The sequence below is a fragment of the Ranitomeya variabilis genome, chromosome 1 (assembly GCF_051348905.1).
Source record: "Ranitomeya variabilis isolate aRanVar5 chromosome 1, aRanVar5.hap1, whole genome shotgun sequence".
NCBI classification, from domain to species: domain Eukaryota; kingdom Metazoa; phylum Chordata; class Amphibia; order Anura; family Dendrobatidae; genus Ranitomeya; species Ranitomeya variabilis.
The window spans coordinates 1,086,507,266-1,086,531,631 of record NC_135232.1 but is presented as its reverse complement, the minus strand read 5'-3'; the positions used below and the strand labels follow the sequence as shown (position 1 = coordinate 1,086,531,631).

The 24,366-nt window shown below is 42.2% G+C and overlaps 1 protein-coding gene across 2 annotated transcripts in view; it reads right to left on the bottom strand.

Moving 5' to 3' along the window:
- The window catches only part of KCNIP4 (potassium voltage-gated channel interacting protein 4), a 1,385,815-nt gene extending 1,381,710 nt beyond the window's left edge, over positions 1-4,105 (bottom strand). For both annotated transcript variants that reach the window (XM_077279981.1, XM_077279984.1), the window contains exon 1: positions 3,839-4,105. In XM_077279981.1, coding sequence (XP_077136096.1) covers positions 3,839-3,902 — 64 coding nt within the window. In that variant the 5' untranslated portion in view covers positions 3,903-4,105. The remainder of the gene's footprint in view (positions 1-3,838) is intronic.
- Positions 4,106-24,366: the final 20,261 nt, after the last annotated feature.

The following is a 24,366-nucleotide window of genomic DNA, read 5'->3' as shown; positions in this document are numbered from 1 at the left end:
GCTTGCTCTGTGTTCTGTACGAGAAAGCCGCTGCCAGAGTTATATCACTAAGAACAAGAGGATCAGTAGACAGATAGGACATGCTCGATCCTTATCTCCTTCATACACATTAGACTGTTGTCGGAGTCCACCAATTTGGGGGAGTGAGTGGCTTACGGCAATGGGGACCTTAAGACTTTATTGGTTTAGAATTTTGACTATAATCCACAAAAAATAAATGCTATCCAATCTCTTCCTTTCAAAGGCTTACTTGGCTCATTACGCATTACTTTGTGTTAAGTAAAATAGTTCAATTTTATGGAGACGAATATTGATTCTTCTGATAAAGCGGACTCTTATAATGGATGTGTTTAGACCACACATTTCCATGTCCTCAGTCTTGTAAAGCAGATGTACAAACATAGAAAAGCTTCCCCTGAATGTAATCTATCTTGTTGTGATGAAAAGTCAGGAAATTTACTGAATTAAGTGGTTTTTCGCTGTGCACAGAAGAAGCAGAACAACAAGTTCAGCTCTGCCTCTAATCGTGGACCTCTCGTCTCATGCATGCCACAAAGCACTGAATACCTGAATGCGCCATTATGGGATCCGCTTTCTCAGTTCTGTAGCCGAGCACTAACCACAGCTTGTTCGTTTATACAACTATGGGAAATAATTAAAAAAGCTGAATAGCTTAAATTCCCAATCACAGTACCCAAGAGTATCACTCCACCAGTCTACTCATTGAATAACTGTTTACATCAGCACTTTCTTGATTACAAAGCCGTAATGAAAACCTATTTAGTTGTTTTGCAAAACCTGTTTTATGTGTGTATCAAAGACTATGTCAACATGGTCCTCTCCAACAAAAAAAAACACCTGAAAAGCTGGTTAAAAAAATACTGAAAGACTCCTATTCACTTCTATTGTAAAATCTCTTTGCTGTTCGTATGTTCAGTGCTTTGAGAGAGTTTTTCCGCTTCAGGAGGTCCCAGGTGCAACATTCCTAATGGAAAATATTGAATTTTAGGCACCGTCCCATTAAAAGACTGTAAAAAAAAAAAAAAAACAGGGGGAAAAAAAATTTCAAAACTAAAAACTCCCCCCAAGAAAGAAACGTTTCCTGACAGCCTCAAAAGTCTGAGCATAGCCTAACAGAGGTACAACTGAAAGATTACAAAACTCCAACTATTTGTATTTTGTGTTCCGTTTTACATCCAATATGTGAAGTCTTTCTTTTTTTAATTTTAATTATTTTCAGTAAACAGCACTTATGCAAAACGATGTGTCCACCTCACACCATAGTAGAGCAAACAGTAGAAATTGAATAAAACATGGCTACAGGGTTACACCACGCAGCTCATTTACATATTTGAAAAACCTGGAATTTTGCAAACCATTCATCATCAGATCACAGATATCATGGTATCATTTGATGTAACGTTCTATGAGCTACATACCCAAATAGATGGCTTACGAGGGTTGATTCTATCTATTGATGCCCTTTGAAGGATCATAGGAAAAATTCTAACGAGAGGTTTGTCTTTTCATCTCAGTTTAATACTCCAATAACCTCTTTAATAAAAAAATAATTAATCGCCATTGGCATATCATCGAAAGTGATCCAGAGTTATATGAGGTTCCAGCAGAAATCTATAATTGCCCTTAATAATAATAATAATAATAATAATAATAATTTTATTTATATAGCGCCAACATATTCCGCAGCGCTTTACAAATTATAGACGGGATTTGTACAGACAATAGACATTACAGCATAACAGAAATCACAGTTCAAAACAGATACCAGGAGGAATGAGGGCCCTGCTCGCAAGCTTACAAACTATAGGAAAAAGGGGAGACACGAGAGGTGGATGGTAACAATTGCCTTAAAGGGGTTGTCCACTACCAGGACAATCCCTCAATCCCTTGTTAAACTAAACATTTGGCCCCAATAAAATAATAATGCCTATACTCGCCTCCTGTGGCGGTGCCGTTCTCACGGTGTCAGCACTCGCTCTACCCGAGCTGTGATGCTGTGTTGTGGCATGTGATGCTGGTGCCCAATCAGCGCTGGCGTCACTGTTTCCACCTTTGTACAAACTGAACATGAAAACGAAGCCAGGGATCAGCTACTGCCCGGACTGCCTCTTCATGTTCAGTTTGTCCAAAGGCGGAGACAGTGATGCCAGCGCTGATTGGGCACCGTGGGAATGGCACCGCCACAGGAGGTGAGTATAGGCATTATTAGGGTTTATTATTTTATTGGGGCATAACATTTATTTTAATGAGGTGTTGTCCTAGTAGTGGACAACCCCTTTAACCATATGAGAAACTGACATGATGAAGTAGTATATAGCAAGACTGAGATACAACCTGGTTAGACGGATCCTGTTAATTTTGTGTGCACTTTTTATGTGAACACTTCATCCAATTAGGACGATATGCTTTTGAAATTTGTGACTTTATCACCTGTTGATCAGATTTAGATTGGTAAAACCATTAGACCTGTTTTTCTCCATAGAAACTCGATTATTACTTTACGACAAGGTCCCAAAGCATATTCAGAATGTTTTAATTTTGCAGGATTATTGAGAGTAAAACCTAGAGCTCGTAGATCAAAAAGGCTATTAGGCCACGGGCAAACATTGAGTATTTGGAGAGTTTTAGACCTCAGTATTTGTAAGCCAAGACCAATTGCATTCAGTGTTTCAGAGCATTCCTTAGACAACCATCAATAACATATATGACAGCCAAGGTATAAAGAGTTTCTCGAAACTGAATAAATCGACTTGTTTCAAAAATTTTGTTTCTGTTTTTCATCATGTGCATATCATTAACATGCACATTGATCTTGTGATTTACATAATTCCACACATTTTCCTTTTGGGTGTTGCAAGATCAATGTTCAGGAGTGTGGAAAAGGTTGCGGGCTGGCCTTGGCTAAAATCTGACTTTGGCTTCTCTTACTAATACTATATTTCCATTGTTTGGAGACTTATCAAATAAAAAAAATCAATGTAAACTCAAGATTTGTGTTAATTAATACAAATTAGCTAAATGAAGAAATATAAAAGCAGCATACATAGAAAAGATTTTACTGTTTACGGTCAACTACCATTGCCAATTTACGTATCGCACGTGTGAACCCTAATTTATGTATCCTGGGATATGAATATATTACAGATTCTACCTGCTTGACAAGTGGTTTGGAAAATCTACTTCTGTCAGTGCGGCGTTATTGATGTGCCTGACTGGATGACTGCCATCGCCCTGGCCGGAGCGACTATTTGCTAACAACTACTGTACAATAAGTGTATGACAAGACAGAGAAAAATAACCTTGCACTAAAGATCACTTGGGTTATATATTGACTACTAAACAAGCTTGTAATTTTACAGAAAAGCAAAATTCTACGTAAATTAAAAACTCCAGAAAAGTTATATACCAAAAAAAAAAAAGAAGTCTACTAAACAAATACAAGTCTGGAAATATTAGGATTACAAATTTATCAAAAGTGTATGAAACTTTAAAATGTTAACTTCTCTACAAAACTTTTCTGTGCACTACATAAGATGTTTAAAAAATTCCCAGAATATAATCATTCATAAGTGCAGTAATAAAAAAATGTAAAAGAAAAATATAATTTACAGAATACAATAAAGTAGAATCAAAACCTGCAGAAAAACACATGGACCACAACCAAGTGTTTCTTTTCAATCTTTTTCAGTTGCTCACTTGCAGTTTCAGGTCGGTGGCTTTTATCGCCTTAGCTTTAATTTGTCATGCAGTCCCGGGGGACGTGTTAATAAAAGCTATAATGGAGGTTGATGCAGTAAGAGCATGCCTCAGGTCCTACCGCCTGAAGAATCCTCCGACACATCCAGCCGGGCTGAAATACTCTCCACTTTCTTAGTGTCCATCCTGGAGGCGGCAGTGCAAATGGAGGTGGACAGGGCACAGATTGCTGTCGGATCCTGTGATGGTGTACTAGGGAGATGAGAAGGGGATCCAGCTCTTATAGGGTTAGTGCAGCACAGGGTGGGAGGAGGACAGGCTGTAGAAAAGTGTGATTTATAGAAAATGCTCAGTAAATGTTCAGTAAACCTAGCCCTAGATGTAAGAATTCAGCTCTAAATGGATCAACGCTATCTATTACACATCCCGCTATGAGCAAATATTTGGTGCTCCTGGCGCATTCGAAAAATGTTGGTCCATTAACATGTAAGAAACCAACAGAGCCCTGTTGTCATCCTATAGGCTATTTCATACATAGGGATACAATAAAAAAAAATATTCTGATGCACAATGTTTTTAACAAAGCTTTATATTGTATGTTCTTTATAGCCCTCAATTAATTTTTTATACCGACCCCCATGTACACAGCACATGGAGAACTTGCCCCCAAGATCTCAAGTAAATCAGTACATTTCCTGGCATTCACCTGAATTTTTTTTTAACCCTACGGCTAGACATTAGCTGGAAAGTTAAAGGAAAATATAAAACACAGTACACAGACTTTTTTTGTGTGTTTTTTTAGGTCAGTTTTTTTTTCTGGAAACACATCACAATCTTGGTATAGCATAATTTTTGACATTTTCCCATTAGACTTAGCATAAGATACAAAAAAGCCAGCCACAAATTAGTACCACATTAGGATCACACTCTTTTCCATACAAATGTAATATTTATACAATAATTGTATTGAGTTTTTTATTTTTTGTTTTTGTATCAATAAATGTCATTTTTTAATACATAAAGGATGAGGTTCTCCTAATTTGAAAATTCCCCATAGACTTATTGGAAGTGCATGTAAAAAAATCTCAATAAAAAGGAAACAAAACACCAAAGGCCTCTTACAAGCCAAAAAAACTCATAAAAAATTGTGTGTAAGGGAATCATTAAATACAGTATGCTTCCCCCCCTTTATGAAATTTATTATATACATATTAATTTCAGGAGAATAATTTAAGCCCCAATTCATTATCTGCCGATTTTAAGTCACTTCTCTTTTTTTTGTCTTGGGGTATTGGTTGCCGGATTTTGTGCCAAATTCTTACAAATGGCACATGCGGCTCATTAATTTTCTGCAAACTCAAAAATCATCTTTATTTTTGTCTTTAACCTTATTTGCAACTTTTTAGTGCTAAAAGGCGTACATTTCCAAAATTTTCCACAAATTGCACTTAAGAGTGTATTTCCTTTGTGACAAATTGACAAATGATTAATCAGGCGAAAATATCTGGAAATGCTAAACTTTACCCACAATGGAATAAAAAAGGTGAACTAAAAAAGAAAAAACTTAAGACAAGTTAGATAAAACAATGCGCAAATGCTATAATGAACCAGGCACAAAGACCTGAATGGAAAGAGTAACGCACATGTGGTCAAGTCACCATTAAAGTTCCTACTTGGATGTGGCCTCTTCACCCACCATGAGAAGCACATCAATGTGACTCGCAACTATGTTACAAATAGTGATAAATAATCCTAACCAGAGCCAGCGTCACCACCCGGCAGATATACTAAATGGAGCAATATATGGGGCCATTATATACCATATGGAGCATTATATGGAGCTCATTATACTGTATGGAACATTATATGGGGCTGCTATAACTGTATGGAACATTATATGGGGCCCATTATCCTGTATGGAGCATTGCATGGGGCCTATTATACTGTATGGAGCATTATATGGGAATGCTATACCATATGGAGCATTATATGGGGCTCATTATACTGTATGGAGCATTGCATGGGGCCCATTATACTGTATGGAGCATTATATGGGAATGCTATACCGTATGGAGCATTATATGGGGATCATTATACTGTATGGAGAATTATATGGGCCCCATTATATACTGTAAGGGGCGCATTATACTATATGGAGCATTATATGGGGTCCATTATACTGTATGGAACATTATATGGTGCACATAATACTGTAAGACTATGTGATTCCCCTAATACTCTATGGTGAACTCTACTGTCCGGTCTAAAATGTAAAGTCTGCAGTCTCTGTGTTACTGCAGACTTTTGACTCCCCCCAGGTCACGCACTGTGCACTACGAGTATTCGCCGGTTTCTGAGCTATTGTAGAATTTACAATATAAATAATTCATGCAATATAAGAAGTAAGTGAAATCTTTGGCATTGTACTATACCTATATTTCTTATCTGTGTATCATGAATTGTGGTATGTGTTAAAGTGGCCCGCTGAGACTCTCCCCCGGGGCCCACGAAAACCTGGTGCCGGCCCTGCTCTTAATGCAATGAAGCATGCACTATTTCCCAGTGCAATTAAAATGAGAAGCTGAATCTTTGATTAAGCAATCAGGGACAATGATCAACATAAATGATGACCTTCCATGGACTTTCTGGTGGTCTTTGTCTAGTCATGGTCTGCTCATTTCTCGTACCTTCACGAGTTACATTTATATCATTGCATTTTTTTTCATCTCACCTGCAAGGTCATTCCCCAAATTTCACGTGAGTATTAATGTTCGGATTCTCAGTTACGCTTCCTTATTTTGGGAAAGGATTAGGATTACTATACACATCACTGGTCTAATGTGTAAGCTATCCCTTAATGTGTAGGCTCCTAATTCCCGTAGGAAAGGTTGCATGGCTTTTGTTGACTGAGAGAAACAAAATCACAGCATTAAGGAGCTACAGTAGACGCCATTCTCCATTAGCCAATTGCCCATCTATTTCCATGAAATGATTGAATGTTTTACTAGGCGCCGCTTTCCAGGAATTGTAAAGTGGAAAGACATTTTATTCACCGCACACTTCTTGGGAGGATTCATGGTCTCATCGTTATCGTTAGCATCGCTCATTAATAACCGCAACAAAAGTGCGCACCATTGTGTAATAACTAACAGTCAATAACAAACTCTTTTATACACTGTGATCTGTATAGATCAGCCATAATAATAAAACACCTGCCTACATTCACACAAAGATATGACACAATCCTGTGCAGTTTTTCCTCGGTCACCAAATTTACCCATAGGTTAATCGAGCCATACATCCATCAGTTTTAAAAATGGGTCTATGTCTGTTATCCATGAGACTCAGAGCATTTTCTTTTTCTCAACCTTTTTGTGGATCTGAATCGGTCATTAAAGTCTGTGGGGATCCATGTAAATTAGATGAAACACAAAAGTCAGACTTTTTATTTCAGAGATGCATCCAAGATTCTTCCATTTTTAACAGATATGTTAAGAGTTATTGAATTAAGAAAGTTGACAGTCCACCTGCTTCAGTGAGAAAAGGGATGAGGAAAATAACAGAAGCAAATAGGATGGAAACCTGAGAAAAAAAATGGTTCATTTCGCTCCGATGGTTACACTAACCATTTCATAGCTGCAAAAACTCCTACTATTTCTTTGATTCACTCTCTTCTGGACTACTGTAGCTCTACTAATTGGTCTCCCACTCCACTCTCTCATCTATCCGGAATGCAGCAGCTAGGGTCATATTTCTGTCCAATCACTACACAGATGCCTCCACCCTGTGCCAGCCATTGCACTGGTTGCCCATCTGCTACAGAATGCAATATAAATATATCTCTCACCTACAAAGCTCTCCACAGTTCTGCACCACCCTACATCTCATCTAATCTTGGTCTATCACCCTATCTGTGCCTTCTATTCTGCTACTGATCTAAGATTAGAATGTTCTGTAATCTGAACCTCCCACTCTCGTCTCCAAGACTTCTCTTGTGGTGCATCAGTTCTCTTTACTGCTCTACCCTAGACAATCCAGTTAATTCCCAGTATCTACAGTTTTAAGAATGCACTAAAAGTACATTTTAGACTTGCCTATCACTTCACCTCACAGAAATAACTATTCCCTCTTCTCTTTTCCTAAAGCTTCCTCAGAATCTGGTTTCTTGTTTCACCTTTTCCCTCACCATCCATGCACTCAACACTTTGTATCTGTACTTGTCCAGATACTGGCTAGTGATTGGTTTGGTTAAGCTTTATTTAACCCCTTAACGACCGTCGATACACCTTTTAACGGCGGTAGTTAAGGGTGCTTAAAAAACAGGTGTATAACGCCCCCCAGAGTTGGAATTTCTCTGGGAGACCCAAGAGAACTTGATTCGGGTCGGGTTTTTACAGACCCCGGGGTTGTGATCGCTGTTATTAACCGTATAACGGTGACCACAAAAAAAGTCCGATTTGCCATTTAATTTCTCTCTCCTCTGATGTGATTGCACATAAGAGGAGAAATAGGGTCCCCAATCCCAGGGTACCTTCCGGTGTCCCTGGGTCCTCCTGCTTCCTCCCACGGCCAGCAGCATCTTCTTCCAGTAAGAAAATGGTGGGCACATAAGCAGCGCGCCCACCAAGATCTGCCGGCCGACACCCAGCAACAATAGATGTTTCCTATTGGTTCATTTTGATCACTACGCTAGACCCTATCACAGTGATCAAAATAAAATAATAGTAAATAAAACCTCCCTTTGTTAGGGAACAAAAATGAAATAAAAAATATATATTTATTTCCATTTTTCCATTAGGGTAGAGTTGGGCTAAAGGGAGTTGGGCTAAATTTAGGGTTAGTTTTGGGGCTAAAGTTAGGGTTAGGATAGGAGCTAAAGTTAGGGTTAGGGTAGGGGCTAAAGTTGGGGTTAGGGTTTGGATTACATTTACGGTTGGGATTAGGGTTAGGGTTGGTATTAGGGTTAAGGATTAGGGTTAGGGATGGGATGGTAAGGGGTGTATCAGTGTTAGGTTTGTGGTTAGGGCTATGGTTAGAAGTGTGTTGGGGTTAGGGGTGTGGTAAGGGTTATGGTTAGAGTTGGGATTAGGGTTAGGGGTGTGTTGGAGTTAGGGTTGGAGTTAGAATTGTTTTTTTTATTGTATAGGCTCATCAGGGCTCTCCAAACATGGCGTCCGATCTCAATTCCAGTCAATTCTGCATTGAAAAAGTCAAACGGTGCTCCTTCCCTTCCAAGCTCTGCCGTGCGCCTAAACAGTGGTTTACCCCCACATATGGGGTATTGGCGCACTCAGGACAAATTGGACAACAATTTTTGGGGTCCAATTTCTCCTGTGACCCTTCTGTAAATAATAATATGGGGGCTAAAAAAATCATTTTTGTGGAAAAAAAATGATTTTTTATTTTCATGGCTCTGAGTTATAAACTTTAGTGAAACACATGGGGGTTTTAAGTTCTCACAACACACCTAGATAAGTTCCTTGAGAGGTCTAGTTTCCAAAAATGGGGTCACTTGTGGGGTGTTTCTACTGTTTAGGCACATCAGGGGCTCTGCAAATGCAACATGACGCCTGCAGACCATTCCATCAAAGTCTGCATTCCAAAACCTCACTACTTCCCTTCCGAGCACTGACATGTGCCCAAACAGTAGTTTTTTCCCACATATGGGGTACCAGCATACTCATGACAAATTGGAAAACAACTTTTGCGGTCTTATTTCTCCCGATACCCTTGGCAAAATAAAAAATTGTGGGCTAAAAGATCATTTTTGTGGAAAAAAATGATTTTTTTTTATTTTCACTGCTCTACATTATAAACTTTAGTGAAAGAATTTGGGGTTAAAAATGCTCACCATATATCTAGATAAGTTCCTTGGGTGATCTAGTTTCCAAAATGGGATCACTTGTCGGGGGTTTCCTCTGTTTGGGCACTTCAGGGCTCTCCAAACGCGACATCTCAATTCCAGCCAATTCTACATTGAAAAAGTCAAACGGCGCTCCTTCCCTTCTGAGCACTGCAAATGGACCCAAACAGTGGTTCCCCCCCACATATGGGTATCAGCAAATTCAGGACAAATTGCACAACAACTTTGGGGGTCTAATTTCTTCTGTTACCCTTGGAAAAATAAAAATTTTGGGGCGAAAAATCATTTTTGTGGAAAAAATAAGATTTTTTATTTTCACTGCTCCATATTATATACTTCCGTGAAGCACTTGGGGGTTCAAAGTGTTCACCACACATCTAGATAAGTTCCGTGGGGGGTCTAGTTTCCAAAATGGTGTCACTTGTGGGGGGGGGGGTTTCTACTGTTTAGGCACATCAGGGGCTCTCCAAATACGACATGGCGTCCAATCTCAATTCCAGCCAATTCTGCATTGTAAAAGTCAAACGATGATCCTTCCTTCCGAGCGCTGCCATGCGCCCAAACAGTGGTTTACCCCCACATATGGGGTATCGGCGTATTCAGGAAAAATTGCACAGAAAATTTTGTGGTTCATTTTCTCTTTTTACATTTGTGAAAATAAAAAAAATGATCTTGAAATAAACTGTGAAAAAAATTTAAATGTTAATTTTTTCCTTCCACATTGCTTCAGTTCCTGTGAAGCACTTAAAGGGTTAATTAACTTCTTGAGGCTGTGTGCACACGTTGCGGATTTTTCACTTTTTTTGCATTTTTTCGCTATAAAAACGCATAAACACATAAAAAACGCATAAAAAATGCATAAAAAAGGCATACATTATGCATCCCATCATTTAGAATGCATTCCTCAATTTTTGTGCCCATGACGCATTTTTTCCACGAAAAAAACGCATCGCGGTAAAAAATGCAGCATGATCATTAATTTTGTGGATTTTTGACGTTTTTCCCGCTATTTAATGCGTTGGGAAACTCAGGAAAAAAGCGCATCAAAAACGCACAAAAAAACGCGTCAAAAAAACGCATGGGGATTTCTTGCAGAAAATGTCCGGTTTTGCTGAGGAAATTTCTGCAAGAAATCCTGAACATGTGCACATAGCCTCAATGTGATTTTGAGCACCTTGAGCGGTGCAGTTATTAGAATGTTGTCAATTTTGGGTATTTTCTGTCATGTACACCCCTCAAAGTGACTTCCAATGTGATGTGTCCATAAAAAAAAAAAAATGATGTTGTAAAAATGAGAAATCGCTGGTCAACTTTTCACCCTTATAACTTCCTAACAAAAAAAAATGTTGTTTGTTTCCAAAATTGTGCTAATGTAAAGTTAGACATGTGGGAAATGTTATTTATTAAGAATTTTTTGTGACATATCTCTCCGATTTAAGGGCATAAAAATTCAAAGTTTGAAAATTGCAAAATTTTCACCATATTTCTGTTTTTTTTTTCATAAATAAACGCAAGTCATATCGAAGAAATTTTAACACTAACATGAAGTACAATATGTCCCCAAAAACATTTCTCAGAATCAGCAGGATCCGTTAAAGCGTTCCAGAGTTATAACCTAAAGAGACAGTGGTCAGAATTGTAAAAATTGGCCCGGTCATTAAGTACAACATTGTCTCTGTCACTAAGGGGTTAACCCTATTGATGGCTGGACCATAAATAACAAGCACTTTTTTTTATCTTCCTTGTACATTGTAAGCTTGCTCCACTTGGTAATTGTTGAATTATGTATCACTCTATAATTATTTATATTGTTTCTACATGTCCCTTTTGATTAATAAAGTGCTGCAGAATATGTTGGTGCTATATAAAATTATTATTATCACTCGGATGTGTAAAAGTAGCCTAATATTGTGTAGGTCCCTCTCACATGGATGACAGAAGAATTCCGATTGTGCCCCATGGAATGGAATCTGACAACCAAGACATTAGCAGCAGATCCTTTAAGTCCTATAAGTTGGGACAGGGCCTTTATGGATCTGAATTGTTTTTCCAGCACTTCCCAGAGATGCTTAATCTGATAGAGATCTGGGAAACATGGAGACAAGTTGAAACCTCTTTCTCAGCTCTCTGAAAATATGCCATTGTAGGGAGAATTATCCTGCTTAATGAGACTAATACCGCTGCCATGAAACGGTGTGTTTGGTCTGTACAGTGTTTAAGTAGGTGATACATGACATACTGTAAGGGTGTAGACTGTATTGCCCTGTTCCTGAAGACAACAATTGTGTAATGTGAATAGTGTCATGTATCTGTCTAGTGTGTAAAGTGATATGTTGTAGTATAAGTATTGTTAATAAGGTTATGTGAAGTATAATATGCATGATGTGAAGCGATGTATAATGTTGGTAGTGTACAGCATAGGATAAGACATAGTTTATGACCTAGGGCATAAGATAAGGATAATAGGTTTAGTATAGAAAAATATAGGATAAGATATAGTTAATGTTTGGGGCTAGCCCACAGTGGGAGGGGGGTTAGTGAGGTTAGAAAATGGACTCACTTCATGGTAGTGATTCAGAAAGGGAAGTACAGTAGCAAGATCAAATTCAAGGACAGTAGGCTGCTAAGGCCAGCATGTACCAATCATTCAAGGCAGTGGGAGACCATACTAATATCCCTTGCGGACATTCCAACAATGTTAGGAGCCCAAGGCCCAGTGTGGACACTTATGGGTGCTTGGTGTCCTCTGGCACACAAGGAAAGATGGACATGGAACCATGTGAAGGGCAAGTGGCTGATCCCGGGTGCACTGTGGAACTGGACAGGAAAGTCCTGCGGCTGACAAACTCAGTGGGCTTGGTGATAGTCTAGGAGGAACGAATGGTAGGGCTGAAGATGGGTTGTACTAAGAAAGTAAGGAATACGAAGTGCTGTACCAAATCCCAGGTGCTTGTTGCAATGAACTTAGTGTCCACTGAGTTGTGTGAGGTGGCTCCTGCTGCCTACAAGTGAGTGTGATGCACCCACACCTGACAGCACAATGGGACTGGGACACTGTTTTCCAGGAAAGTGCCAGAATGTAAGCGGACAACAGCTCGGTCATGACTACCGCCATTGGCAACTTTACATTTAGTGTAGTTGGCAGGATTCAGCCATGCATCAAGAAGACTTGACAAATGCGGGAAAGGATCCAGAGAAGATGCAAATGGCGCAATGGATAGACTGCAAGATGGCGGTGAGTGGCACGAAATAGCAAGACGACCTGTCCTTCATGGGCGTAAGAGAAGTGGAAAAGCACGAGAATCCATCCAGCCTGGGGAGCGGCCTGTCTGATCAGGCTGCCTTGTAGTGCCCCCAATGGGCACTGTGGATAAAAAAGAAACCCCGTCCATTGCAGCAAGCCAAGGGAGAAAATGATGATGCTTCCAAGAAATGGACAGATGAGCCTGTAGTAGCTCCACCCAGGAAGGGGAAGAGTGAAGTAGTAAACCTGCGGAATAGCAGTTTGACACCATTGCTGGTGAGCAAGGAGGACAATGAGCATGATGTAATGGAGCGGTCTTATAATGTAGCAGTTCGCTGAAGCCCAGGACGTATGGAGTGGAAGGAGAGGGTGGCGCGGCTGGAGGAAGAACGCCGGTCAGGAGGGCTGTGAAAAGCTGAGGCCCCAGACTCAAAAACTGGGACTTGACTCAAAGTTTCCAGGGATGGTAGAGTCTGTATAGCTGAAGCCCTGAGGCCGGGTAGAGAGACTGCAGGTGTTGTTGGTGGCAGATGCACCTTGACCACTTAAGGAGGTACTGACCTGGGAAGTAGTCCCCACCTTCCATTCCCTTATGTATGAAGAGACCTATGCCCCAGTCCCTGATAAGGCCCGGTGGGCGGCAAAGGTGATCTAGGAGGATTGGCAGAGTTGGGTGTGGGCCCAGCTGAGTCTTCCTATAGGTGGAGCAGTCGGTCGGATGACCAATGGGGTCATCATATATTTTAAAGGCAAGAAGGGCTATGGTTTAATCTGAGAGGCAGGAACGGGTGGCCCGGTCTACATAAACGATAGGTCCCTGCATTATGGGTCCAACCTTCAGGAATGGGACTGCATCCGCTTCAAAAAAGACACTGCAGCGAGGGTGGTATGAGGTGGTGGTGACTAATTGCGGATGAAGAACCTCAAATGGTGCAGTCAGAAGAGGTGACCCTCCAGGCGGCCGCTGAAGCACAGCACGAGCTACCAGTGGACAGGGCTCATCCACCCTTAAGCCCTACACCCCTGGAAGCAGGTTGTACATTCCCTAAGAAGTAGTGGGGAGACAACATCTTGCCACGCTTCTTCCACAGGCCTCGGGTATATCAGAAATGGCAGGTACTATAGCGAGAGTATTTATCTGCCATTGGTTCCACTCCACTACCTACGTAGGCAAGTTGGGCACCCAGAAGACATGTGTCATGTGTCTCTAAGCATCTAGTGTGTAATATTATATGGAGTAGTATAAGTATTGTTAATATTGTAATGTGAAGTATAATATGCATGATGTGTAGTAATGTATAATGTTGGCGGTATACAGCATAAGGTAAAACATAGGTTAGAGCCTAGGGCATAAGATACAGACAATAGTTTTAGTGCATACAGATGTAGGATAAGATATAGTTAATTTTTGGGGCTAGATCACAGTGGGATGGGGCTAGTGAGGTTAAAAAAGGAACTCACTTCTTTGTAGTGACTCATATAGGGAAGTGCAGTAACATGATCAAGTTCAATTGCAGTGGGCTGCTAGGGCCAGCATGCACCAATTGTTCAAGGCAGTGGAAGACTGTTCTGATATCCCGTGCAGACATTCTGACAATGTCAGAAGTCCAAGGCCCGGCTGGTGTGCGCATCATATTCTCTGGTGCACAGGGGTAGATGGATCCAGAACCGTATAAAGCTCAAGTGGCTGATTCTGGGTGCACTCTGGAATTGAACTGGAAATTCCTGGGGTTGACAAACTCAGTGGGCTTGGGGATAGTCCAGGAGGAACGAATGGTAGGGCTGAAGATGTGTCATGCTAAGGAAGTGAGGAATATGAAGTATTGTGCCTTATCCCACATGCTACAACCTGATGAACTTGAAACAAGTAAATGTTTGCTTGTTGCAGTGAACTGGCTGTCCCGAGTTGTGTGTTGACTCCTGAAGATGGAGACCTGGAAACAGTGGAGTCTTGCAGCCTACAAATGAGTGTGATGCACCTCATACCTGACAGCACGCTAGGACTGGGACACTGTTTTCCTGTAAAGTGCCAGAGCGTATCCAGACAGCAGCTCTGTCATGACTACCGCTCTTGACAACCTTATAATAGTAATATCCAAATTAATCCCAAGACCCAAAATTTCCTAGCACAACATTGGCAGGAACATCACATGGCCTTCTCCATCTTGTCTTCTTTCTATAGATTATCTAATTATCTTTTGGTGTGCAAATACGTAATATACACACACTTTGGCACTCACGTGTTGTGGAAGAAAACCTGATTTATCAGATCAGACAAAGTTTTCCATTACTTCACAGTTCAGTTCTGATGCGCACCGGACCATTGGTAGACACTTCCAGTAGCAGATGGGCACTACACCAGTTCACAGATTCACAACAAGCTACAATGTGTTCCATCACCTTCTTATTTCAGACCAGGATTAACAGTTTTCAGTAATTTGTAATAAAGCAACTTCTGTGGGGTCTCTTCCCACGAGTCTTGGGTGACCTTTCACTTGTCATCAGTTTTCCTTCCTAGGACCATTTTAGTAGATTTGTGTTTCTACACGTGTCAAGACATGAGTATTGATTTAGTCCTATTTGTCCTTTAATGCTGATAGCACACCAAATGTATGGTGTAAGGGTACTGTCACACTAAACGATTTACCAACGATCACGACCAGCGATACGACCTGGCCGTGATCGTTGGTAAGTGGTTGAGTGGTCGATGGGGAGCTGTCACACAGACCGCTCTCCAGCGACCAACGATGCCGAAGTCCCCGGGTAACCAGGGTAAACATCGGGTTACTAAACGCAGGGCCGCGCTTAGTAACCCGATGTTTACCGTGGTTACCAGCGTAAAAGTAAAAAACAACAAACAGTACATACTTACATTCCGGTGTCTGTCCCCCGGCGCTGTGCTTCTCTCCACTGTGTCTGTGCCAGCCGGAAAGCACAGCGGTGACGTCACTCACTTTCCGGCCGGCCGGCGCTCACAGTGCAGAGAAGCAGAACGCCGGGGGACAGACACCGGAATGTAAGTATGTACTGTTTGTTGTTTTTTACTTTTACGCTCTGGATCCTGCTCTGCCCCCATCTATTTTGAGGTCTGCTGACAGATAGCGAGGTAAACTACACAAGTTAGGGTCCATCCTGATTGGGTACACCTTGTTGCGGTAAAATGGCTTTTATGCTTTTTTAATCAAAACAGTGTTCACTAAGTGCCCTATGTTATGTACATGTACTATTAATAGTTATTTATTGCAGGGTCTTTGCTCATTTTGTTTTTATTCTAGGTTCTGTCTCTTAAATGGCCACAGTGTGAACGCGCACCTACGCATTGCACTTATACCAACAAGTTATCTGGCTCATTTCTTTGGTTTAGCTTTCTCTTCTCGTTGAAAATTCATGAGCGATTAGCAGAGATGATCGGTTCATGTGTTTGGGGAAAGTTAGGAGGCAGAGCTGACGATTCTTTGTATTGCTTGCTTTAAGACTTCTACAGGTTTATGGAAACCATATTACAGCTACATGTAACTCAATGGTGGAATGGAGCTTTGATTTGGCCGTATTAACATATAGTCAAAGGGTTGGGTTGTGCAACAGACTATTTCTTTTGTTTTTAAAGATACAGAATGTCCCTTAAAAAAATACAGCTCTGGCAAAAATTAAGAGACCACCACATCAAAACCCTGCCATGGGCAGCCCAATCTCCAGACCTGAACCCCATTGAAAACCTCTGGAATCTACACTTATTCATGGGTTTTCCCTGAATTCAGGTACAACATTTTTATTTTCCTTACTGGGGAGAATGCTGGGGGCTACATTACACTGATCCCTAAAACATTTCCTGATGAAACAGGATTGCATTTGGCATTCGAACAATTCCATTGAGAACAATGGATCCTTTTGGCAGTTCTCCATTTTTCAATAGCAAAAAATAGAAGCTCAAAAATAAGACTTGGCTCCAAGCGATGCTGCTAATGTAAGAAATGCAACACCATCCATGCAGATAGTGAGTGATACAGCGGACGGCATTCAGAACGTTTTCATTCATGTATTTATCATTCAATATACTACAGGGATCAATAGCAGTCTGCAACTTTTCCTGGTCTTGGCAGCCCGCGTACTCATTTCTCTCACTCAAAACTACTTAAATCAGTTAAAGGGAATCTGTCACCAGGTTTTTGCCGCGTAATCTGAGAGCAGCATAATGGAAACACTTGATTCCAGCAATATGTCATTTACTCTCCTGCTTGCTGTAGTTTTGATAATATTGCTAAAGGACTAGTAAACCAGCTGCCATGAAGTCCTCAATATTCATGATCTCTGTATAACCCCATCAATGATTGGCTTCTTTCTGCCTATGCACAGTGTTCACAATCAGTGATGTGGGCAGGGTTATACAGAACTCAGCAATCACAGAGCTTGTAGATCTGCAGCTGAAAAAAACAGGAATTTCTTCAAAACTTTAGTAAGCAGCACAGTAAGTGATACATCACTGGAATCAGGGTTTTGCCCCTACATATTGCTGCTTTCAGTGATAGGTTCCCATTAAGGCTGTAACACAAAAAAGATACAAAGATGGAAGGGTTGTAGCATGAAGAACAATGTCATAAGCAGTTATATGAACCTTTCCAGCTATGCGTTAACCGGGGTCAGGTTTTCAATGCGATTTGAATCAAACAATGTATTTAAAACAGATTTTTTTTTATACTAAATTCAGGCCAAAACATGAGCACCCCTTGGTTTGCATTGGGAGGTGCAAGGGACGCTCCTATACAAGCTTCTTCCATGCTACATGTTCCACCTACGGACATTAATAAGAGCAGTGGATGCTGGAACCTCACTGATCACTACGATTCAATACTTGCACTGAGACTAAAAGAAGCCCCCGCCAGCAGATAGGACAATACTGACAATTTTTTTTCTGCACGAGTCCAAACCAAATTATTTGAGCAGAAATAGTTTTTGAAGCTGTGACAACAAAAAACAGATTGGATCAGTTCCTGTTGCTTTGGATCAGGTTCCCCAGCCTGTGGTTTTCCATCTGTTGAAAAACTACAATAGGAGCTGTGCCAGTGTAAGGCTACGTTCACATTAGCGTTGTGCGACGCGTCGGGCGCCGCTGCGTCGCCGCATGCGTCATGCACCCCTATATTTAACATGGGGGCGCATGGACATGCGTTGCATTTGCGTTTTGTGACGCATGCGTCGCTGCGGCGCACAGGACGCAGCAAGTTGCATTTTTTGTGCGTCCAAAATCAAGCAAAAAAAGGACGCATGCGTCACAAAACGCTGCGTTGTGCATGCGTTCACATTTGCGTTGTGCGTTGCGTCGCCGACGCTGCGGCGCACAACGCAAATGTGAACGTAGCCTATTACCTTATTTCCCTTGTGGTAGCGCTGCATAGAAACTGAATGCTTACAGGGCATGTGCGGGAGTGAACTAGTGAGGACTTATCCGCAGGATCGGTCATCGATAAGAGAGGTTGGACGCCGGGCACCTCCACCGATCAGCAGAGATGTATTCTAGCAGCGGCCAGATATAACATTTGTATGAAGGGGAGCACAATAGCCCCTTACGGTGCTTAGTGGCCACTGCGGGGTAGTGCGGTGTAAAATTACCGGAAAATATACAGCAGTGGCCACTAAACCACGTAAGAAGCTACTGTGTCCCACCATGTATATCACTATCTGCTGCTGGGGGAACTCTAATCGGAAGGTTCTGATGGGGGTGCCGGACGCCCACCGATCTATTTTGTGGATAAATCATTTTTTAGTTTTGGACGACACCAACCCAGAACTTTAATTTCCCCGGTTTGTCTACAGATAAAATGTGATCACTAGGGTTCCTAGCAATGGGAAACTTATTAAAAATCTTCTAAGGAATTTCGCTAAGCATTTAACCTGTACGTGACCATAGTCCTTACATGAACGCCGTCTGCTGATTACACCGAGGTCTTATCAATGGGGGTCACATCATCAAACAGCTGGCACCAGCTCTCCGGCATAAAACAGTCTGCTCAAGTTGTGGTTGCATAATAACCACGGCTGTCTAGCTCCCTCTAATTTTATTTTTTTTAAGAGCGGGCCTGACATAGCCGACAAATTCATCGTAAATTAATTCATCATAAATTGACATTGTCTCCGACTGGAGTCCATTTCTATCACTTCTTATGCTGGCACGTTGGAAGATGCAGCAGATTAATCACTCTAGCAGACAATAACATAAATGAAAATGAGAAACTATTAAATTCTATTTTATTCAAGTTACTTACATGAGAAAAGTCTCTTAGGTCTCATACACATGGCTGTCATGGCTCCAACCAACATCAGAGATGTACAAAGCATCAATATCAAACACAATAAAGAACAAGGTTCTGCGGGAAACCTTTACGTCTCTAATTTAAACGGTACATCCGTAACTATATAAATAACAAAAAATGTGCCTAAGCACTAACAGGCAGGTGATTGCTGCTTACCTGCCTGTTGTGTGGGGCGCCGTTCTTCCCTGGCACAGAGCGGTCACAGGCTGCTCCTGCCAGCAATTCAGCTGCCTCTGCTGATATCACGTCTACACAGCGGAGGCTTCTTTTCTGCTCCGTTGTCAACAGGGCGGGAATTCCGATGTCATTTTGATTGACAGCTGGATCCCCACTGCCTAACTGGGGGAGCAGTCAGTCAGTCAGAATGACGTCAGAAGTCACGCTCCATCACATCAGCAGAGGCAGCTGAATTCTCAGCAGGAGCGTCTGTGACTGGGGAAGAACGACGCCGTGCAAAATAGGCAGGTAAGTTGCAATTACTTGCCTGTTAGTGCTTACGTACTTTTTTTTATTATAAGTTCCTGGACACCCCCTTTAATATGTAACAAGTCTAATGGGATGCTATATTACAGATGTATATTCCCCTGAACATGTGCTTATGGCAATCTGTATGTGTATGAATGTTAGCAGTGTGATCCGTAGGTAGTGTGGAAGCTGTAGCAAGGGCCTTCAACTCCGATGCCGACATGTGCGTGCGTGTTCTGTGATGAATGCATAACCTGTACGGAAGGTCCCATCTATGGCATATCTGGAACCGTCCACAAAAAGTTCAAAGTCTGCATTTTGCAAAGGGATTTCTGCCACATTTGCCTATCCGACTGCCTCTTGCTCTATTAACCAGAGACCATCATGATCCACTTCCTCACCCTCCATCTCCTTATCACCCTTCTTTGGAAGAAGAGTGGCTGGATTGATGTTAGTACACTTTCTGAAAGAAAGTGAAGGGGGAAGAAGCAATGCACACGGAAGTCTGAGATGTCTGGCAATGGATAGGTGTTTGGGCTGGACTTGGGACAGAACCTCATGTTTGTCATGTGGTGTATGAATGATAGTTGGAAAGTCAAGAACAATGGAGGATGCCTTGTGGACTGTTCTGCAAACAGCAGCCATAGCTCTGACACATGAAAGTGCACCTTTTGCTACTGGGTCCAGGTATGTCAAATACTATGCAATGGGGTGCTGACGGGAACCATGGGTGCTGATGCAAAGCCTTGAGGTTCGGCACAATAAAGGTTAAAAGGAGTCTCATAATTGGGGATATCCAGTGCTGGTGCAGACATGATGGCATGTTTAGTAAAAGATAACAAGAGAAAGGATAACCTAAATGAATCAGAGAGGCTGACTCACTGTGTCTGAGTATTCAGGTTCACTATGCTGTTATGTCCTACTGAGGGAATTCTGCCTGATAATCCTAACCTTCTGGAACTGGCGCTTTTAATTGTAAATGTTTGGTACTAATGGTTTTCTTTTCGCAGCACCTGGAGCAGCACCCTTGAGCCTGGTTCTAGAGTGGTCCTTCATCGAACAGCCACGGACCCGTCCCAGCCATCCACCAGCGCAGCAGCAAGTGGGCCTGCAACACAGGCTGGAGACCAGGAAGCTGGTCCATTAGGTGTTCCCCTGTCCCAGTCCTCTGCCTCTTTTTTGGGGCTCTTCCCGCCAGGGGCAGTGGGCCTCGGACAGGTCACTCATGCCCGACTTTTTGCACTTGAGCTCGATCTTTCATGATGGACTCAAGGTGATGGGAGACAGACTGGATAGTGGCTTCAACCTTATGAAGACACTTATCCAGGATGTCACCCGAAGCCTTGACCAAGTGAAAGCCAACCTCCAGAGGCCAGCACATCATTTTTTCAATCAAATTGAACAGGGCATGTCGGAACACCTTACTCCTGATCTCCGGCTCAATGTCATGCAGGCCTGCAATGCTGCTTACGTGCAGGCTATAAAAATAATATACAGAATCCCCAAACCATATTGACAGTCTGGATTAAGGGGCACTAAATCAGTGCACCCTCAGACAATAGAATCTGCTCCATATAATACATGTCAAAGGGAGGAGAACAAAGAGCATACCATAAAAGATATATAAACAAATCTTTATTGATGTACAAAATTTAAAACTACAATCAGTAATATGTCATAGTACATAAGTTCCAAGATACAGAACAGAGGGGAGACTGTCGCTCCTATATACCCCAGATAATACTGCACAAAGAGACCCCAAAAACAAGGGGAGAAGCACACAATGTGCCCCCCATGGACAATGTAAAAAGTGGGTAAGCCCAAAGTAAAGGGATAAATGCAGTTTGCCTGTCACAACACTGAACCTACATAAGGTACGTACCCATCTAGGGTGATATATGCAAAGTAACCAAATGGGCTTACCAGCTGGGGGTGCAGAGGGGTGAAGAGGAGGGGCACCGCCGGAATGGAGACCCCCCGACGCACGTTTCACGGCTCTACCACGCCGCTTGAGTATACTGCTGCTTGTGCAGTATTATCTGGGGTATATAGGAGCGACAGTCTCCCTTCTGTTCTGTATCTTGGAACTTATGTACTATGACATATTACTGATTGTAGTTTTAAATTTTGTACATCAATAAAGATTTGTTTATATATCTTTTATGGTATGCTCTTTGTTCTCCTCCCTTTTATGTGCAGGCTATGCAGCAGACTCGGTATTTTCAGCAGTCAGTGGTGGCATTTCCACCTGTGCCAACACTGGCATGCTTGACCTCAATGCCGAGCTCTGCTGCATACCACTGCATGGCCAGCACCATTCCAGGTCATGCCAAGTGCAGCTCCTGCTTGGACATCCTCCACTGCCACCAACATGCAGCAGCCGGACCCTGGCATGACCTCCACCACCACCACCAGCATACAGCAGCAGCACCCGGACCTTGACAGGCCGGCCACCATCACCAGGTCCCACCTGCAGCAGCAGCACTCGGACCCTGGCATAACTTTCACCACCAGCATGCAGCAACACCACCAGGCCGGCCACCATCACTGGGCCGCAGGAAGACACCACACCGAGGCTCCCCAGACACCAGCGCAGATCCCAACGGAAAAAAAAACAGCGGACTATCGCGCTCCCTCCCCCCTCACCTCCCAATGTGTCTGATGTCAGGTTTGTCTCGCCCTTCCAGTGTGTCTCCCGTCCCATGCCTCCAGTACCATCCCTGACCTCACTAGTTTAATCGCCCCTTCTCCTGCAACCCCTGCATCGTCTTTATCCAGCAAGGCATGACAGCTCAACATCCCCCAGTTCCGTCACTCTACCCTAAGCCGCCGCAGTTAATTTTTTATTTGTGTAAATAAATTACATTTTTTTTTGCCTCCAATACTGTTTGGTTCTTTGTGCATTTAGCCGCCGGCAACACACACCGTGCGCCGACTACACACACTGCACCGTACACTTTGTGTTTTTGCCACCTCATAGCTCCAGGAGTGAGATAAGTAGAACACTGCAGCTTTGTTCTTGTGTTTGGTATGGAGCTATGAGTTGTCAAAAACTAATATTACTTGTATTTTCTCCAGAAACTCTTCAGTCTGTTTAATCTATGTGACGCATACTGAAGAGACAATGGAGGTAATACAAGGCATATCTATACACACCTGACCAGCTGCCAGAAATAGTGACTTCAGGATGTACAAAACCCAGCATCCTGAACTCACTATTTCTGAAAAATGGCATGGTGAGTAGAGATATGCCTTGTATTACCTCCATTCTCTCTTCAGTCTACGTAATCTATTTCACACAAACTGAAGAGATGATGGAAGTCATACAAGGCATATCTATACTCCCCTGGACAGGTGTCAGAAATAGTGAATTCATGATGCTGGGTTTTGTGCATCATGAACTCACTATTTCTGACACATGACCTGGTGAGTATAGATCTGCTTTGTATTATACCTCCATCGTCTCTTCTGTTTGCGTCCAATAGATACTGCAGAAGAGACGCAGGATGTAATGACCTCAACTACCATACCACTGACATCATAAGTGGTTTTGAGAGGAAAGACATAGGAGACTCGGTACAGGTATCAAAACACATAGCTATTAACAACAAACATTATGAACATTTTAAACATGACTGGTACAGACCCAAACCCAACAGAACATTTTACACAATATTATCTTGCCATGCCACACGTCCGATGTCAGAAACAAAGTAGGCAGCAAATTGGTTCTGCATGTGGGCAACTTCAACTGTTGACCGCAGAGGCTGATGCTGGTAATCTGGCAATGGGTTTGCAACTGGTTCATCCAGTTCAATGTTGGGTCGCTCCTTAGCCATTATGTAATTGTGGAGAACCACACACGCTTTGACAACCTCATCGACTGTCTCCATTTTTAGATTAATGGCTGTCCCAAGAATGCGCCATTTTGAGACAAGAATCCAAAAGGTACACTTAACAGTTTTTTGATCCCTGGTCAGTCTGTAGTTAAAAATCCTTTTAGTGTGGTTCAAGTCCCGACTGGAATATGGCTTCAGTAGGTTTTCACACATCTGAAAGGCCTCATCCCCAACCATAACAAATGGCATCGGTGGGCCTTGAGTGTTGGGGAGAGGTCGTGGCAGGAGTAAATTAGATTTTTTTTTCCATACAAACGTCGGCCCATATCTGAGTTCTTAATAGTCTGGGAGTCATTGCCACGGCCAAAAGCTCCAATGTCCATGGCGATAAAGCGACAGTCCGCATCTTGCCATGAGCACAACTGAAAAATATTTCGTGTAGTTAAAGTACTCCGATCCAGATCTGGTGGGTTTGGTAATCCGTATGTGCTTTCCATCCACTGCTCCTAAACAGTTGGGGAAATTACAGACTCGCCAGAATTTGTCGGCAATATCCAGCTACATTTCCGCCAGGGTAGGGGATAAATTCATCCCGGAGAACGTTCCACAAAGCCCGGCAGGTGTCCGGAACAATTCCAGACAGGGTGGAAATTCCTAGCTGGTATTGAAAATGGAGTGATGATAGGGTCTCTCCGGTAGCCAGGAATCTGCCAAACAGAGAAAGAAAGAAAAAAATTAAGAAGCTAAACAGAAAAAGGAGAAAAAAAATAATACAAGGCAGAACAATAATAATTATGACAGGCGTTTGTTTAGAATTATTACGTACCTTAATGTGACCAGGAGACGTTCCTCTGCAGGAATTGCTCTGCGGAGCTGGGTGTCCTGTCTCTGGATGGCTCATGGACACGACCAAGCAAATACCGAAAGGTC